Source organism: Cervus canadensis, chromosome 9 (assembly GCF_019320065.1).
Source record: "Cervus canadensis isolate Bull #8, Minnesota chromosome 9, ASM1932006v1, whole genome shotgun sequence".
In the NCBI taxonomy this organism is placed as follows: Eukaryota; Metazoa; Chordata; class Mammalia; order Artiodactyla; family Cervidae; genus Cervus; species Cervus canadensis.
The window spans coordinates 40,645,701-40,666,680 of NC_057394.1; the positions used below are offsets into that span (position 1 = coordinate 40,645,701).

Here is a 20,980-nt window from a genome sequence, read left to right on the forward strand (position 1 = left end):
CTTCCCACCCCTGTAGGTTGAAAAAACAGAAATACAGACCAGTGGAACAAGATAGGAAGCCGAGAGATAAGCCCACATACCTATGAGTACCTTATCTTTGACAAAGGAGGCAAGAATATACAATGGAGAAAAGACAGCCTCTTCAATAAATGGTGCTGGGAAAACTGGACAGCTACATGTCAAAGAATGAAATTAGAACACTTCCTGACACCATACGCAAAAATAAAATCAAAATAAATTAAAGACTTAAATGTTAGACAAGGAACTATAAAGCTCTTGGAAGTAAACATAGGCAATACACTCTTTGACATATATCACAGCAAGATCCTCTTTAACCCACCGCCCAGAGTAATGGAAATAAAATAAATAAACAAATGGGACCTAAAAGCTTTTGCAGAGCAGAGGAAATAATTTATTATTTTAATTAAGAACAGCATTTAAGAAGGCATATTTGCCCAGGTATTAGACCAAGTACATGTAAATGAGAGCATCTGTGACTTTTGACAATGATCCTAACATTGTGCATGATGTGAGGGAAGGTACATGATAGACCATAGAAATGGTGCCATATTTTAATATTGAAAGAGATCATTGAAATTATTTAAGACAGATTTTTGTGATTACAAGGGAAAAACAACACAATATTTTTTTACATTACAGAGTATTTTTGCAATTAGATAGCTATTTATTTTTAAATAATTAAAGACCTTCCTAGAAGATAATTATTTTTAGTAGGTAGAGTTCTTTTTACATTGAAAATATTTAAAATATAATGGCTTTATTATAAATAAAGATAACTTGGATAGATATTATCTTTATAAGTTCATGATTTTTAAAAATTCTCTCTTTTTAAAATTTTTAAAGTATTTTGTATTGAAATATAATCGGTATACAACGTTGTGCCCATCTCCGCTGCACAGCAAAATGGTTCTATTTCTTTAAAAACCTTAGAAGAGATGGCAATTTCATCATTCATCATTTATATTTTAACAAAGCATGTATCTTTTTAATATTGATGCTAGGAAAATTGTTGGAGAAAATAAAAATAATGAATATGATGGATTTATCCAAGTATCAACCTTTGTGAGCTTTTAAAAAATTAACATAAAACTTGTATTTAGCACTTAATTCTGACAACTGAATCGCTGGTTCATTAGGTACATTAAATCATTAAGCTGGTTGTATTCTTTCATATTTTTCATTGGTCACTTTATTATAATAATTACACTGCATAATTTTTGAAATAAAGAATGAATAAAGATGTTTAAATTGTAGTTTATATTAACCTAGGAGTGTTGATATTGTCAGAAAGTCAGTCCTCATTTCAAAACACAGTTTTTATTTTCCTTCTTCTAATTCACTAATCTAAAAAAATAGTATACATTTATTCTTGGATAAAGATGAGTGCTCTTATTTAATTCCTGAATGTGAATTAAAATTAGAAATAAAATTGTCCATATCACTACTCATCTGTTTTTTTTTTGTTTTTTTTTTTTTTCATTGCCAGCAGCTGAAATTATAGTGGTCATTTTGACCTTAAAAATGTTGTACCATGTCTGCCCATGAAAAACTGATGAAAAGTTCTTTGAGTAGTATGTCTTCACTACATATAATAGAAGCTATGGAAAGATGATTAGATTTTGTATAGATAGTAGCTTTCAACACACCTGCCATTGCCGTGTAATCTACCACTATGATATATCATTTCAATGGTCCTTCAAATGTGCTGAGTCCTTTGTGATATGTAGTCCCTTGATTTAAAGTTGCTTCTCTCCATAATGTACTTAAGGGGTACCTTCTAAATACTGAACATTACACAATAAGTTGGACTAATGCCATCTTTTCAAACTATGCTTAAAGGTATCTATTTTGTATATTGTTTCTGTTCATGCTATCTACTTAAATCATAGTTAGGATTGTTAAATCTTTATATCCAATCATAATATTCTATGTTTACTCACTCCGTACTAACTGAGGACCCAACATCTGTCAGGCATTAATGTTGACTGTTTTATTAAAAAGAATATTATAGCTTACAAGTAAGTGGGAAGAGTTGAAATTATAAAAATGTATTGATACCCTTTTGTATTAGTAATCTATTGTATGCATCATATACCAAATTATGCTTATTACTGCTCAGCTTTCTAGACTTTATTTTCTAAATCATACTGTTTGGCTTGTTTGGGACATGCTCTGTGGTTTTCAGTAGAAATACATTTTTAGTGCAAATAACTTTTATGTTTTCTATATCCTCTTCAAGAAACATGGCTTAATTTCCCATTTTTCAAATCAATGACATCCAAATCTTCCTTACTGAGCATCTGCTGACTATCCAAATTTCAGTGCCATATTTTCAATGCTTGTTGTCAGCCTCATTTGAGTGCTTCTGAAATACCTCAAAGTTTAGAATAGAAACGATTTTTATCCATAATGAAATCTGATCTTCCTTATAAAGGTGATTAAAACCTTGTATTATGAGTTCAGAATTCTAAGATCTAAATCCCAGGGCAAATTAAGTCAACTTTAATAATACTAGTGTGGATCTATCTCAGATGTTCTAAAGATTTATTGAGATAGTGCATGTAAAAGCTGAATATAATGCCTGACACATTGAAAGCAGGTGATACATATTCGGTATAATCATCATCATCATTGACTTATTAATAATACCACCATGTACCTAATTGTTAACTAGATACTGAAGTTATCTTTCATTTTCTACTCTCTTCATCTCTATTTGTATCCAAATGATACCACATTGTAAGTGTTTTTCCAAAAATATCAGACATATTTCCTATTCTTCATCATCTCTTTTATTCCAGTCAAAGTATAAAAGTATGTGCACATATGCTGTATCTATGTATCTCTCTTTTCTGCTACAAACTGGTCAAGAACAAAGATCATAGTGTATTATTTTTGAAATCCACGTTGAAGTTTACCACATGTGAATATAAAAATTGGTCTGGGTTTGCAACTCTCAACTCAAGAACTGACAGAGCTAGTCCTACTTTATTAAATGCTGAGGATACAATGACTAGCAAAAGAGACATAAGCCTGATCATGTGGCACTTGCATTAAGAGAAGAAATGTTGGCTTTTTTTTCTTTAATAGCAATGGGAAACAATGGAAGTCCTCTACATAGGGGAGTGACAATGTAAGATTTGTAATTAAAAGTAATGATGGTCCCTGAATCAAATTACAGCAGCAGATAGAGAAAAAGAGTAGAGATAAATTACACAGATGAAATAAACAGGACATGAAAAGAAATTGGACATCAGTAGTATCCAGTGAAAGAGGGGGAGACGAAGATGATTCCTAGGTTTCTGGCTTATACAACTAGTTGGTCATGTCATTCTTTGAGGTTAACTAAGTTTGAGGAGAAGATAATTTAACTTAGATCCATGCATATGAGAAATATCAAAATTCCCATGAGCCTGCTATACTACCTGTAAGGGTTTATGATTTGTGGAAAATTCAGTCGCATTTTTGGCTCAACTAAGAAGATTTTTCAGTTTCAACATGTATCACCAGAGGCGGGATAGGGAGGATAGAAAGAAGGTAATTGGATGAAGGCAATCAAAAGGCACAAACTTCCGATTATAAGAGAAATACTAGGAATGTAATACAAATATGATAAATATAAGTAACACTGGTATTATATATGGAAGCTGTTAGGAGAATAAGTCATGTAAGACCTTTCATCATAGGAATCTTTTTATTTCTATTTCTTTAATTTTGTAAAGGTATGAGATGATGGATGTCCACTAAATTTATCATGATAATCATTTTATGACATTTATGATAATCATTTTATGACATAAGAGATTTTATGACATATGTCAAGTCATTATGATATACATGTTGAACTTTTACAGTGCTGTATGTCAATTATATCCCAACAGAACAGAAGGAAAGAAAATAAAATAGAAAATATTATATGAAAGACTAAGGGCTAATACTGATTTCAACTTACCATGAGCAACACTTACGCATGAACATAAAATTGTTAATATTATATACCATGGCATTGAGTACTCTACTAACAGTATAGAAAGTAGATTAACTTGAAATTTTATTTTATATAATTGTAAATCTATAGGAAAGTTACAGTATCTTTAGAGAGGAAAATTTCTAGTTCATTTGTTTGCCTAATGGAAAAGCAATTTGATGAGTTAAAATGGGAAGAGGTAGCAATTCACTGACATTGACAATGAGAAAGGTTAAAAGATACAGTTAAATTAGTATGGATACATTATACCAAATTGCTTTACATTATACCAAATGCATTATTTTTAGACTGGGAAGCTTAAATATGTTCCTAATAATGTTATTTCTACACCATCTATTATGGGATTATAGTTTAACTATGGAAATCAACCAATCTGTTGCAGTATTTTAATTTCCGCTAAATAGAAACATTTGACTCTTGCTTACAGTCATCCACATCAGCAAGACACCCAAATATTTAGTCAATACAATTAATCTGGGTACTATTTCTTTCCTCATACTGAGTTCCTTGTAACTATTTACCAGTCTGAGTCTGTATTTGTTTGTTTTGTTTGTTTTGCAGGATCTATTTTACCTGGTTAACACTTAGAACATGGTGCTAATGAGTCCAAAGAAAACAAGATAAAAAAGCAGTGTTTTCTGATATAATTATCTGTCTTCTCCACATTAAGTATTTAAACTTTTATCTTTATAACAATAGTGTTCTTTCTCTTAAATTGCATCAAAACTTTCTGAAATGGTATAAAATAAGGGAAAACCCATAAAGTACTGTATTCTTTAATATAATGACACATTCTAGTAACTTTCATGAGTCCAAAATTGAGGTTATTTAAATTGGAAACTATTGTCTATTCTAAGTTAACTAATGCTGTTTCAGTTTTCCATGATTCCTCAAAGATTTTCAGTGTAATTATTTTTTAATAATATCTGCCTGTTCTTTAAGACTTCATCTAGGTATCCCATCTGACATTAATGACTTGAACTTCAGCTTTGGTTTTACAATTTGTTTCTTATTATTGCAAGTTGAACAGTCATAGCCATGGTAAATGATATTCAAGCAAAATGAAAAAAAATAAACCGTTCCGATTTCCAGTTTTCTGTGTGCCACTTTGTGCTGAACATTAACGTTTGCTACTTTTGACAGCATTGTGGATTATGCAAGGTGAAAAGAATCTCAACTAGATGAAATGTAGCTAATATCATAGTTCTGATGAGTCTAAGAACACTGGTAGCCACTGATAGCACCAGTATTATATTATCACCATTGCATATAAAATAAAATGTTTCAAAACAGCTCTGCATTCAAAATAAAGTAAAAGGTAAAATAGAAAACTACTTGTATGGCAAGAGTTTTAAACTTCTAGTTCACGAATATGTAACACTCAGAGTTAGGTTTACTTAATGACAGATAACTGAAGAAAATCTCTAGTTATTTCTGGAAAAGAACATATTTTCCTAAATGACTCATATTTATTGACAGTGGGATAGTTAGAATTCATAAAAATATTATTCTTTCTCTCTAGGAAAAAAATTGCATTTCCAAATCAAACGAGCTATATGTGCAAATATAAATTTTAGACTCTGGAAATGGCCTACTCTGTGGGCATTATTGTGCAATACCAATTAGGAGGTGTTTGTGCTGTTTTCTTTGCTAAACCACTATACTTAAATGGAACATTTAAAATTGTGCCCCAATTAATTGTATCCTTTACAGATTGCCTCTTCCTCATTTTAAGATAAAGCAATTTGATTAAGTTGAACCAAAAACCAGATGATTTAAGTGTTTCTATGTTTCTATTTTCTAAAGTATATCACTTAGCTCAAATCATTATCCAGAAAAATGATTTAAAATATTACATTACAATAATTCGTGACAGAACTGTGTCTCCTATTTATGCAAAATACTTGTATGCTGACAGGTCATATCACACTTTTTATTACAGTGAAGTTTATTCCTCTAAAAGATAACTTGTTTATACTCACCTACTTCTGAAGTAACAGCTAAATATCTGTAGCAACTGAGACTAGTATTTACTTTTCCTTGGTAGCCTTGATTCTATTGTTAAGATGGCGTTGACATCCTTCTAAGTGGTCTCCAATGGTACGGAGTAAATGCCTGCTCCAGCCATCATTTTCATTGTAAACGAATCTTGACAAAGTCAGGTTCCCGTCACAGTCTATCAGCATCACTCACTAAGCTGTGGTGTGACCGTTAGTCCCTTTGAGACTTGCCTCCTTTATCACGGTCAGCCCGTGGGAAAATCTGAACAAAAAGTTACATGTCAACTAGGTATGAAAGAAAATAACATTTAAATATACTTTTACTCTTAATGCATGATAGTTTCAAAGACATTTCTTTTTTACAGATCACTTTAACTTTGTGTTTGATTATTTTACATGTGCTCATGTGCATCTAAAAATATGGTGACCTTCTCTTTTGGAACCTATTTCTTATTAGATATGTTTGGGATTCAATAATATAATTATTTGGGGTAGGATTTTAATTACTATCCCTGATATATATACCCAAAGTTTTCTTTTTTTTTTTTAACTTAAAGAGAAACAGTATTAACATCCTTCTCCAAAACATTTTTTCTTTCCTATTTAAAAGTTGTCTTCTAAAAAATGATCTTTATTTCATTAGTGATTATCCCCACATTTAATCATTCTTTATTTTTTACTAATGTAATCTTTTTTCTTTGAATTTCTGTCTTAGTTGGTAATTTAAAGTTTCAGTTGATTTATGAAGTAACATTTCAAAAATTGAGCATTCATATTTCTTTCCTTTTATTTCAGTTTTTTCTTAATGAACCAGTTACTAAAATTCTACTTAGAATACAGTCAAGTTTCTGATTAGTTCTATTGAATAATCTAAATAACTTGGATGTTGGATTTGAAATAGGAATTTTCCTATGGTTACACAGGAGACAAAATTTAAAATATACCTCAATTTTAAAAAAGTAAAAATCGATCAGTACTTATTAATAGCAGCTGAACCAAAGTTGCTACCTTAACGATCACTCCAGACTCCACAGATTTCCTCCTCTTCCATTTATAGGAGAGGATGACCACCATGGGAGAGGGAGTTTGAAAAAAAACAACAACTGGTAGTGAAAAGACAGAACCTAAGGGAGGCCACGTGACTTAGTGATTCCTTTTTGAGGGTCCTTTCTCACCACCAAGTGCTGGGAGAGGAGCGAGTATTACTCAAGGATTACAGATACCTCCACCTCATTTCATAGCTGAATGTCTGCTGCGGCTGAACTGTTTTCTGTACATGTTTGAGCAGGGGGAGAAAGGATTGAGGAGGTGGCAGAATAGAGAGAGTTGACATCTTCAGAACTAAATGATACACATCAGGGTGAGGGCCTTTGTATCAAAAGACCATGAAAATAGAAAGCCCACAGATAAATCCATGCACCTATGGACACCTTATTTTTTACAAAGGAGGCAAGAATATACAATGGAGAAAAGACAAGCTATTAAACAAGTGGTGCTGGGAAAACTGGGCAACCACTTGTAAAAGAATGAATCTAGAACACTTTCTAACACCACGCACAAAAATAAACTCAAAATGGATTAAAGATCTAAATGCAAGACCAGAAACCATAAAACTCCTACAGGAAAACACAGGCAAAATAATCTCTGACATAAATCACAGCAGGATCCTCTATGAACCACCTCCCAGAGGAATGGAAATAAAAGCAAAAATAAGCAAATGGGACCTAATTAAACTTAAAAGCTTTTGCACAATGAAGGAAACTATAAGTAAGGTGAAAAGACAGTCTTCAGAATGGGAGAAAATAATAGCAAATAAAGCAGCTGAGAAAGAATTAATCTCAAAAATATACAAGCAGCTCCTGCAGCTCAATTCCAGAAAAATAAACGACCCAATCAAATAAAGGGCCAAAGAACTAAACAGACATTTCTCCAAAGAAGACATACAGATGGCTAACAAACACATGAAAAGGTGCTCAACATCACTCTTTATCAGAGAAATGCAAATCAAAACCACAATGAGGTTCTACCTTACACCGGTCAGAATGGCTGCCATCAAAAAGTCTACAAGCAATAAATGCTGGAGAGGGTGTGGCGAAAAAGGAACCCTCTTACACTGTTGGTGGGAATGCAAACTAGTACAGCCACTATGGAGAGCAGTGTGGAGATTCCTTAAAAACCTGGAAACAGAACTCCCACACGACCCAGAAATCCCACTGCTGGGCATACACACCGAGGAAACCAGAATTGAAAGAGACATGTGTACATCAATGTTCATCTCAGCACTGTTTACAATAGCCAGGACATGGAAGCAACCTAGATGTCCATCAGCAGATGAATGGATAAGAAAGCTGTGGTACATATATACAATGGAATATTACTCAGCTATTATAAAGAATGCATTTGAATCAATTCTAATGAGGTAGATGAAACTAGATCCTATTATACAGAGTGAAGTAGGTCAGAAAGAAAAACACCAATACAGTATATTAATACGTACATGTAGAATTTAGAAAGGTGGTAACAATGATTCTATATGCGAGGCAGCAAAAGAGACACAGATGTAAAGAACAGACTTTTGGACTCTGTGGGAGAAGGAGAGGGTGGGGTGATTTGAGAGAATAGCATTGAAGGTGCTATGGATATTACCATATGAAAAATAGATAGCCAGTCCAAGTTTGATGCATGAGACAGGGTGCTCAGGTCTGGTGAACTGGGATGACTCTGAGGGATGGGATGGGAAGGGAGTTGGGAAGGGGGGTCAGGATGGGGAACACATGTACACCTATGGCTGATTCATGTCAAAGTATGGCAAAAACCACTATAATATTGTAAAGTAATTAGCCTCCAACTAAAATAAATAAATAAAATTTTAAAAGACCATGACGTTTAGGGAGCTTGCTGCTGCTGCTAAGTCGCTTCAGTTGTGTCCAACTCTGTGTGACTCCATAGACGGCAGCCCACCAAGCCCCCGTCCCTGGGATTCTCCAGGCAAGAACACTGGAGTGGGTTGCCATTTCCTTCTCCAATGCATGAAAGTGAAAAGCGAAAGTGAAGTCGCTCAGTCGTGTCCGACTCTTTGCAACCCCGTGGACTGCAGCCTACCAGGCTCCTCTGTCCATGGGATTTTCCAGGCAAGAGTACTGGAGTGGGGTGCCATTGCCTTCTCCTTAGGGAGCTTGGAAGAGCACAAAGTTGAAGGAAATTTCCATTGTCAAGGACCTATGCAATTAAGAGGTCTTGCTAGATGACCCCAACAAGTGATCAAACATTATATACCAGGGGATACTCCGGATATAGACACCTGCCATGTGGGAGATGTCAGTGATCAGTAAGCACAGCCATAGGAATGACAGTGTGAGCAGAACTTGAGCAGGGGCCAGTTGGATGGGAGAAGACACCTTCCTTTTCTTACCAGGAGAAGGGAGAAGAATGGATGACAAGCTGTCCAAGCCCCTCTGATTTCCAACTACCCTAGGTTCCAGGGCTAGCAGGTGGTGACAGACAGGAGGATGCAGAGAGCAGTATAAAATAGAATGGATTTTTGTATGCTCAAAATCTGCTCAAGGTTATTAAGGAGTAGAAGAGGGGGTCTTGACAGAGCATATTTGAAGGCCATAATTGGAGTGAAAAGTTTATATTTGCTATCTGTCAGTGCTGTTTGATAATCTGGTTATCTTTAGGGTAGAGATAGCTTCAAATTTATGGGTTTCTTCCCAAAGCAGTCTATTTCTCTGTTTACCAGATCCATCATAAAATATATATCATATAATATCTTAAAAATATAAAATGGAAGCATAGAAAAAAAAGCATCTGAGTTACAAAAAGACTAAGATAGTCCATCCAACTATTTACGTTTTCAGAAAATATAACTAAGTTTTAAAGTTGGGGTGGAGATGTAAGCAGGGAATCTCCCATAGGGGTTCCTTATGAACTTGAATTTCAGTAACAGTGAACTGCAAAATCATGGTTCCCACGTGGCTTGGTGGTAAAGAATCTGCTTGTCAATGCAGGAGATGCAGCTTCAATTCCGGGGTAGGGAAGATCTGGAGAAGATGTAATGGCAACACACTCCAATATTCTTGCCTGAAGGATTTCCATGGACAGAGGAGTCTGGTGAGGCTACAGTCCATGGAGTCACAAAAAGGACACAACTTAGCAACTAAACAGCAATAAAACCTTAAAATCATCTTATTTATCCATGAGAAATACACAGCTTTTACAGGAAAGGAAAGCTAAACACACACAATCACTTTTTGTATATAAGTTCCATATGTTTGCATATATGTAATAATATATTCTTGCTATCAATATAATTAAGCAGAGTAAATAAATTGTTTCAGATTATATAAATACATAATAAATAGCTTTTAGCTAGAGACAAAATTGGTAATCAGGTGTTAATTTCAATTTTTCCTCTTGCATTCATATGCCCACCTAATCTTGTTGCGGTAAAATAGTACATTTGCTAGTTCTTTATCCACCAAACCACACCAAACCACACACATTAGAAGCTGGCCTGCCTGATGCTTGCAGTTACACTACTTAATTTCTTCATATAATAGCTGCCTATGTGTTCTGCTGTCAGTCAGAGCACAGATTTATTTCCACCTGTGTAAGCAGGTGTCTAGCCTGCGGTTCTCCCACTGCTTCTCCACAATCTCTGTTTAGGATTAGGTATGGGAGATTGTCTCTCCCTTCCCCCCATCCCCCAACACATTAAAATATCCATATGAGGTCTAAATAATCAAACAGAAGATGTGCTGAGCCTTTTCACAAGCTCATGACCATTTTCCTTGGTTTGGAATGATTTTATACATTTATCAAATGTCTGAGTTTCTGCACACTTGCCTCCGCTCCATATTATAATATATATTCTTTGAGGATACTAGGACTAGATCAAGGTTTATTTGTACTCCAGTGTAAAATCAAAGAAATGGTGGGATTCCACTAGAATGAAAGAGGAGAGATCAGTTCTTTTCTGTGTCTCTCCAACTCCCCTTACCACATGTTGGGCTTCCTTTGTGGCTCAGCTGGTAAAGAATCCACCCATGATGTGGGAGACCTGGGTTCGATTCCTGGGTTGGGAAGATCCACTGGAGAAGGGAACGGCTACCCCCTCCAGTATTCTGGCCTGGAGAGTTCCATGGACTGTATAGTCCAGGGGGTCACAAAGAGTTGGACTCGATTGAGCGACTTTCACCTTCACCACGTTGGGACTTTTCTTTTATAGGAAATCTGCTGTCTCCTGTAAGTTTTTATTCAGACTTAATAATAAACTTTAATCTCAAAGGTATATATGCATATGCATGATTGTGTGTAGGCTCATAAGTAGATACTGGCTTATATCATTAAATATATTGATTTAAAGCAAAGCAGTTGAAAATTATACCTTTAATAACTATGGTCACGTCTTGTTCTGAAATGGCCTATTTTCAATTCTTATTTATTCATGCTAATAGAGGAGCAGGATGTTATAAATTATGCAAAAATCACTTACAGCTGACTTGGTTATATATTGTATATTTTTCATCAGACTTAGTTTCTTAATTGTTTGCTCTATTTATTACCCAAATGAGTTAACATCATGAGTATTTAACAAATGATGATTGGCGGAGATGGCTAGGAGCATTTTATGTAGTGAGAAAATCGAATCTATGGAAAATTCTCATATGGACGATTGATAGTTACCTTACACAAGGACTGATATACCATGATCCAAAAGAGATGTGGAAATAGGTAGCATTTTGTCTATAATCTTTTATCAGGATGATTTAATCAGAATTTTAACTTTATGTTTTATACCTTGATAATGTGAAAAAATAGAATTATAAGTGCTTCTCTACTGATTTGAGAGGGAAACTGAAGTATCTTTAGAAAATGTCTTTTTCCCACATATTAACTAGTAATTAAGATGTAACTAAAAGAATTTGGCTCAACTGAACAGAGAAATAGGTAATAGGTATAAGCAGAACTCAAATTCAGTCCAAAATAATGAATGTGAAAAATTTTCCCATTTTCATTTATTAGTTAATTAACCTCAAAAATGCGATCTAATGTGAAAATGTAGTCCTTGGATATTTTTTTTCTTTTTGGCCTTTGGATATTTTAAATGAAATAGAAATAAAAAATAATTTATTATATATAAATTTCCAATGCAATTTTCATATTCAAATAACATTTATTCCAAAGGGTTATTTCTATATCCAAATAGTTGGTATTTATACTTTAACTCTTATTTTAACTGATAACATAAAAAGAAAATAAGTAATGATGACTTTTGTACATACTTTGATATGGCAATATAAAGTGAAAATGTTTCAGATGTTTTATCACTGAATATTTTATTGACGTAATATGTTCAAAATTTATATACTTATAACTTCTCCATGTTTGACTAGGACCTTGTTATAAAGTATTGAAAAAGTCATGAGTAGAGAAATAAGCTGTATAAATTTGTGAAAATAGAGGTGAATTTTTATGTCATAACGTAGTAGCAAGTTGGAGAAATTTCTCTTATGTGAGTCACTTTTGTATGAAGCTATAAACCTCCTCTTTTTTCTTTTTTAAGCCAAAAACTGTCATGGTTTCTTGTAAAATAATATAGATAAGAAAGATATTCATTTTAATTGATTCTTTTCATTGTTTAATAAAATTGCTTTGTTTGATTGCTGAAGAGTTTGAATTGAGTTTTCATTACCCACTCCTGAACAATTTACTCTAAGATCCAGACAGTATTGAGCTAATGAGTTTGAATTTATATTGAACCTTAACTGTCTTCATGAAGTAAATGGAAAAAATCATGGCAATAACTAAGTATTCTTCATTAAAAACTATGTCGTAGAGATTTTACAATGAGGCTTTAAATAGAGCTAAAGTGTTTAAATTGGAGTTTTACCAATTTTGCTGTTTCTAAGCATATTATATGAAAAGATGGTTTCTTTTCCTTTTTAAGAAATGGAAACTCATAAACCGACAGGGATATTACAGAAAATTTCTTTCAAGTGGGTAGCTTGTACATTCAGTAGATTCAGTTAAGCAATAAATGTTAAAATAATTTAATCTGAGAACATTCCTACATTAAAATGATATATAAAAATCTTTCAAGGAGTATCTTATTAAGTGTTTCAAGATTCTCTTGATCCAAAACACTGTCACAATTTTAAAAAGCATGTCCTCAAATGCACTGTTGTGACTTCGGCATTGGTATTGCCACAATTATAAACTTGTTTCTCTGTAACTGAAAACAGGAGATGTTGATACGTATACATTTAATTTATTGCTTTGATATTATTATCTTTTGTAAAGTGATCTTTGGGTTCTCTGTATTCTATCTAATCAAGTTGGGCATTTAATAATTCCATGTTTGGCACTTGCCGAGGAATTAAGTTAGGAACCTTAACTCTGAAGGGTGACTAGGATTCCATTAAGCAAGGATAACTTCGCATTCTATAACTATCACTGTGATTCAGGCCCAAGAGGTAATGAGTCCTCTAGGTATATAATAGAGTCAATTTTATATTAGGTTGGTTAGTCAAACAGTATTAAACCCCACAAATAGGCTACCTATTGTAGAAATGTCATTTTTCAAAAACTACATTCAAGAAATAGAAAAACAAAAGGAAAACATGGTTTAGGAGAAATTTATCTACTTGAGCTTATTTCCCAAGAAATCACTTAGCCACTTTCCAAATGTGATATATTTTTCAAAACATCATTTAAAATTAGTCATTAGAAGATTTGGAATAATACTGTAGACAAATAATTTATATTCATTCCCCACAGGCAGCAGTGATGGTTCTTGGGATAAAGAAACACTGTACTCTTCCCCACCCCAGGGATCTCAGGCTTCTGTTACCCATCCCCGCATACCTGGAGTGCATAGCCTTCCAGTTAGTCATCCTCTCCACCATCTTCAGCAGAGCCACCTTCTGCCAAATGGTACGATGGCATTTTTTAGCACTAAAAATAATAGCTGTAAAGGAAAAAAAAAGTAATGATCAGATAGTAAAATATAGGACATAATTGAAATGTATATTACATTTAGATAGTTAATTATGATAAAGAAAACCATAGTATTTAAACCAAGAATTAGACTGATCAGAATAATGTAGCAAAAAATTAACTGTTTATATTTAAAACCAGTGAAGAGTGGTGAGTGATAAAACATGGCACCAAACTGGTTAGTTTTTACTTTAATTTCCCTGAGTGATAAATGGGCATTGTTGCATACAAGAGGACAAATATTTTTCCTTTGTTATTATTGGAACATTTTTGAATGCTTCAATTTTCAATGATTATGTTCTTAACCATTTTAATTAGTGAGATATACTATGTTTCATCGTTCTATTTGAATAGAGAGATGATGATACATGTGTATTTTTTACAGGACTGGAGCTCCCTTTTATGATGATGCCCCACCCTCTAATTCCTGTCAGCCTACCTCCAGCATCTGTCACCATGGCAATGAGCCAGATGAACCATCTTAGCACCATTGCAAATATGGCGGCAGCAGCACAAGTTCAGAGTCCCCCATCCAGAGTCGAGACATCTGTTATTAAGGTAATTGTTTAATTATACGACTGATTTGGCCAAAACCAAGACCATCTTAAGTCACCATCACTCAATCCATTTTTCTTATTCCACAAGCAGTTCTAACTTTAAAAAGCTAAGTAATACAGTAAATAGATTATAAGAAAAAGTCACTTATAGTAATTAGAACCATGGGTGCAATATTTAAGAAGGTTAGGTTAACTTAAAGTTCTATAATATATCTACTAAGAGGGAGATGAACATAGAGTATTAAATGATATATTTCAAATTTTGTGTGTGTGCTTGTAAGTATGGTTGTGTTTGTGTTCGTGGGTATGTGTCCATATTTGTGTTTTGTTATGAGTCTCGAGATATGGAGATTAGTATCTGATTTGTTTTCAGAAGACCACAAGGGTTAAATTATGTTTCTGCCACTTAACTAGCTCTGTCATCTTGATTTAACTTGATCTTTCTGATTGTTTCTATACCTAAAAATGGGTAATACAGTGTGGATATAAAAAACTAAATGAAGTAATAAAATTGGAAGTTTTTTGTAGATTAAAAAATAAATAGGAAGTGGAAAATAACATTATTGTTATCTAAACATCACATATGTATATATGTACACAATTCTCTGACTCTCTCTGTATATGTGTGTGGGAGGTATGTTTACACTTTTAAATGTGTGTGTATCTGTATATACTTTTTCATTCATATTACTTTATAATGTATTTTTAAATCAAAGTACTTTAAATGCATTGACAGAATAGACTATTAATTTTTAAACTAAGTAAAAGGCACCTCATACTGCATTATCCATATTTGACATAATTATTATCCTGTTTTTCTGAATATAAAACATGTGAGTTTAGGGGAGTCTCTGGAGCATGTTTTACATAAATGGCCTTGTTACAATTTTTATTCATTGCTTGTGGGAATGCAAAATTTAATGCCCATTTTAGTGTGCAGTTTGGTGGTTTCTAATGAAACTAAACATGCTCTTACCATACAATCATATGATTTTTACCCAAAGGAGTTGAACATTGATGTCTACACAAAAATTTGCACATGGACATTTATAGCAGTTGTTTTCATAATTGCCAAAACTTGGAAGCAACCAAGATTCCCTTCAGTAGTTTACTAGATATTAAAAAAAAAAAGTGTATATCCATCTGCTATGACTGTTTTTTACCATTTGTGACAACATGGATATCCCTGCAGGGTATTATACTTAGTGAAATAAAGCAGACAGAGAAAGGCAAATAGTGCATTTTTTCACTTTTATTTAGAGTCTTAAAAAATAAAACAAATGAACAAGCACAACAAATAGATTCACAGATAACAGAAAACAAACTAGTGGTTACCTGAGGGAAGAGGGTTGGGCGAGGAGCAAATAGGTGAAAGGGGTTAGAGGTACCAAACTATTAGGTACAAGTAAACATGCAACAAACATACGGTGTACAATGCAGAAAATATAGTCCATATTTTATAATAACTTTATATGGAGAGTAATATATAAAAATACCAAGTTGCTATGATATACACCTGAAAATAATACAATATTATATGTCAACTATGTTTCCAAAAAATAAATTAACATTTATTAAATGGGTAAGCCATGGTTCAATAAGAGATCATTTGAAAAAATGAAATAGAGAAGTTTATTAATCATAGGATCTGGAGGAAGTATTGATACTTGGCATGCCTCCAGAGACCAGACAGGAAGGTTAAGATGGAGTACAGACAGATAGGGCAAGGCAGGACCTGAGGCAAATGCCTTATTAGGATCCATGGATGAGTACTTTGGGGTTTCCAAGCTAAGGTTGGATTGGTCGATTCAAACCAAAGAGTATGATTTTGGTAAGCCTCCCAGGGATCTTATCTAGGAAGACTGTTGAACACAAGGGCTGTTGAGGAAATCATACCAGGAACATATATTTGTTCATTACTCTGGTATGCACTAACATGAAGGGGCTAGTGTCAATATAAGGTCCCTGCAGTCCACTTGGTCAAAGAAAATGGATGCTGAGGCAGTCATTCTAAGGAGTAGCTTAGCTGAATTCTCACTACCATACAAAGGAATATTATTAAGAGCTAAAAAGAAATGAGCTATCAAGCCATGAAAAGAAACTCAAGTGCATACTGCTAAGTTAAAAAAGCTAGTTTGAACAGGTTTCACACCATATGGTTTCAAGTGTAGGATACACTGGAAAAAGTCAAAACAATGGAGATCCTAAAAACAGCGGTTCACAACCATCCAGGCCATAGACGGGAACCAGTACATGACCTGCTAGGAGCCTGACCACACAGCAGGAGGTGAGTGGTGGCAGGTCAACAAGGCTTCATCTGTATTTACAGTCACTCCCCATCACTCACTTTACTGCCTGATCTCAGGAATACAAACTGGGGGCTCCCTCCTATTCTCCATTATAGAGAGCTGTATATTTACTTCATTACATATCACAATGTAATAATAATAAACATAAAGTACAGAATGAATGTAATGTGCTTGAATCATCCCCAGACTATCCCCAACCCCATCCGTGGAAAAATTGTCTTCCACAGAGCTGGTCCCTGGTGCTAAAATGTTGAAGATCACTGCTAAAAACATCAGTGGTGGCTAGTGGGTGGGAGCAGGGGATGAATAGAGAATGGGGAGTTTTTACGACTATGGACATACCCTGTATGATACAGTGATGGTTTTAAGGTATTATGCATTTTATAAAGGTCTCGTTATTACTTACCGAAAAAGTTGAGTAATATGCAAATAGGATTTTTTTCACATAATGGTGGCTCTGTAAACAAAGAGGAATGGAATCCCCGTCTCTTATGTCTCCTGCATTGGTAGGTGAGTTCTTTGTCACTAGCGCCACCTAGGAAACCCCAAACAAAGATGGGCTTATGTTCCTTATGTAATTTTCAGAAGTATCCTTACCAGAGAAAAATAACAAATAGCATAGGAGACCTAGATGAACTAATAAAGCATCCTTTCTTGAGAGAATGTCAGTGAGTGCTGCATTGTTATTAGTCAAAGAACTGAGAAGAGAACTTTTTCAAATCCTGAGTGACTTTTAACTACTAGATAATTTGTTAATTTGTTAATCACAGTATCAATTCAACTTACAATCATTTCTGGTAATAGTTATTACTGAGAACTTAGCATTCTTATCGCCTCACTCATTTGAAGCAGTGTTTAGAAAACTCTCATTATACATATTAATTAAAATTATTTTAGAGGAAATTTTTATTTTCCCCAAAGAAAATGTTTAACTCTTATGTCACATCAAATAGTGTGGGGCCAAGTGGATAATTAGAATATAGCCTACAGTTTGGTTGCCTGAAAAGATTCTAAATATAAAGGCTAATTAAAAGTGAAATGTTAAATACCAAAAAAGATTTACCTGTATTGGAAGAAAAATTATAAAACAAGAAAAAATAGGTATCATCCCTATATGGGAATGTGCTAGCTACATTTATTGATAGTAATGATAAGAATTAAACTTAAAATTCAACCTAAATGAAAACAGCAATAAGAATTTATTGAACAGAAGAGAAGCAAAAACACAGCTCTTAGTGTTACATATATATTTATATATATTTTAAATTGTTATCCTTTACTACTAATTACAAGAACCACAATGATTTTCTCATAAATTTATTTTTGAAAATGTAGGTACTAGTTCCAGCACTAGAATAGGGTCTACATGCTGCTGAACTTGAGTAAATCTACCCTGCTGCCAATTTTTATAATGGACTATGTATGAGTTAGGAATGACTTTACATTTTTAAATGGTTGGAAAAACTCATAGGAAGAAAACTCTTTAATAACACATGAATATCATATGGAATTCAAATTTTGGTATCCGTAAATAAACTTTTTGGAACGTAGACACACACCAATTTACATAATATCCATGATTACTTTCACATATGGAGGCAAAGTTAAAAAAATATTTACCAATCTGCTCTTTACAGAAAAAAATGGCCAATCCTTGAATTTTTATTAACTTAAACCCATGTGAATCTTAGGCTGTGGTTAATTGAAGCAGCACAAATTAAACTCCCAAACACTATAGAGCAATAAGACTTGGCATTGAAAGAAAAGAAGAAAAACATTGAGGAAAAGAAAATTACATAGGTGAGGACAGTTCCAATATGACATGGTTATTTGCTTTAAATGCAAGCCTCCAAGACAGAGTCTGCTAAAGTATTGAATTTAGATTTTCTCTGGTTGATTGTCTTGGACTACTGTAAATATTAGTGCAATAACTTTGAGGAGAGAGGAAAAGGACATATGATGTTTATACACTAGTAATTCTACATTAAATCCCTAATAGCTAAATGTCTGTAAGATTATATCAAATTACTACAAGTTCTGTTTTAGTCTATTATGTACCAGATTGAAATCCATGTATCTTTATTGTTTAATATTCACAGAACATGAAGAGTAGAGGCTTTGAATGTTCAGTACAGTTCAGTCGCTCAGTCGTGTCCGACTCTTTGTGACCCCATGGACTGCAGCACACCAGGCCTCCCTGTCCATCCCCAAATCGTGGAGCTTACTCAAACTCATGCACATTTTGTCAGTGATGCCATCCAACCATCTCAGCCTCTGTCATCCCCTTCTTCTCCTGCCTTCAATCTTTCCCAGCATCAGGGTCTTTTCCAATGAGTCGGCTCTTCACAATATGTGGTCAAAGTATTGGAGTTTCGGCTTTAACATCAGTCCTTCCAATGAATATTCAGGACTGATCTCCTTTAGGATGGATGGGTTGGATCTCCTTGCACTCCAAGGGACTCTCAAGAGTCTTCTCCAACACAATGGTTCAAAAGCATCAATTCTTTGGTGCTCAGCTTTCTTTATAGTCCAACTCTCACATCCATACATGACTACTGGAAAAACCATAGCCTTGACTAGACGGACCTTTGTTGGCAAAGTAATGTCTCTGCTTTTAAATATGCTGTCTAGGTTGGTCATAACTTTTCTTCCAAGGAGTAAGCGTCTTTTAATTTCATGGCTGCAATCACCATCTGCAGTGATTTTGGAGCCCAAAACTATAAAGTTGCTGCTGTTTCCACTGGTTCCCCATCTATTTGCTATGAAGTGATGGGACAAGATGCCATGATCTTTGTTTGCTGAGTGTTGAGCTTTAAGCCAACTTTTTCACTCTCCTCTTTTCACTTTCACCAAGAGGCTCTTTAATTCTTCTTCGCTTTCTGCCCTAAGGGTGGTGTCATCTGCATATCTGAGGTTATTGATATTTCTCCCAGCAATCTTGATTCCAGCTTGTGCTTCCTCCAGCCCAGCGTTTCTCATGATGTACTCTGCATGTAAGTTAAATAAGCAGGGTGACAGTATACAGCCTTGACATACTCCTTTTCCTATTTGGAACCAGTCTGTTGTTCCATGTCCAGTTCTAACTGTTGCTTCCTGACCTGCGTATAGATTTCTCAAGAGGCAGGTCAAGTGGTCTGGTATTCCCATCTCTTTCAGAATTTTCCACAGTTTATTGTGATCCACACAGTCAGAGGCTTTGGCATAGTCAATAAAGCAGAAGTAGATGTTTTTCTGGAATGCTCTTGCTTTTTCAATGATCCAGTGGTGTTGGCAATTTGATCTCTGGTTCCTATGCCTTTTCTAAAACCTGCTTGGACATCTTGAAGTTCATGGTTCATATACTGTTGAACCCTGGCTTAGAGAATTTTGAGCATTACTTTACTAGCATGTGAGATGAGTGCAGTTGTGCAATAGTTTGAGCATTCTTTGTCATTTCCTTTCTTTGGGATTGGAATGAAACTGACCTTTTCCAGTCCTGTGGCCACTGCTGAGTTTTCCAATTTTGCTGGCATTTTGAGTGCAACACTTTCACAGCATCATCTTTTAGGATTTGAAATAGCTCAACTGGTATATCACCTCCACTAGCTTTGTTCGTAGTGATGTGATGATGCTTCCTAAAGCCCACTTGACTTCACATCCCAGGATGTCTGGCTCTAGGTGAATGATCACACCATGGAATTATCTGGGTCATGAAGATCTTTTTTGTACAGTTGTTCTGTGTATTCTTGCCAATTCTTCTTACTATCTTCTGCTTCTGTTAGGTCCATACCATTTCTGTCCTTTATTTATTGAGCCCATCTTTGCATGAAATGTTCCCTTGGTATCTCTAATTTTCTTGAAGAGATCTCTAATTCATGAAGAGTTCTCTTGTCTTCAAATGTTAGATGTTTTGTAATCCAACTTCCCCCACAATGGAGAAATCATTCCTGCATACTCTCTACCCATTTTCATATATCTATTTTGTAGAAGGCCTATTCTGTTTTCAGCAAATTTAAGATTGATGAAGTTGTTCATTGATTAAGTTAAGATTTTCATCTCAATAGCTTCTACTTATATGTTGTATTTTCTTAAGAAAAAAATGTCTACTAATTATTCTGTTTTCTA

The 20,980-nt window shown here is 34.3% G+C and overlaps 1 protein-coding gene across 2 annotated transcripts in view; it reads left to right on the top strand.

Annotated features, from left to right (window-relative positions):
- DACH1 (dachshund family transcription factor 1) overlaps positions 1-20,980 on the top strand; it is a 449,007-nt gene that overhangs the window by 291,552 nt on the left and 136,475 nt on the right. Inside the window, exons 4-5 of one of the 2 annotated variants that reach the window (XM_043478035.1) lie at positions 13,792-13,947; positions 14,396-14,568. In XM_043478035.1, coding sequence (XP_043333970.1) covers positions 13,792-13,947; positions 14,396-14,568 — 329 coding nt within the window. The remainder of the gene's footprint in view (positions 1-13,791; positions 13,948-14,395; positions 14,569-20,980) is intronic. The other variant, XM_043478037.1, reaches the window with a different exon arrangement.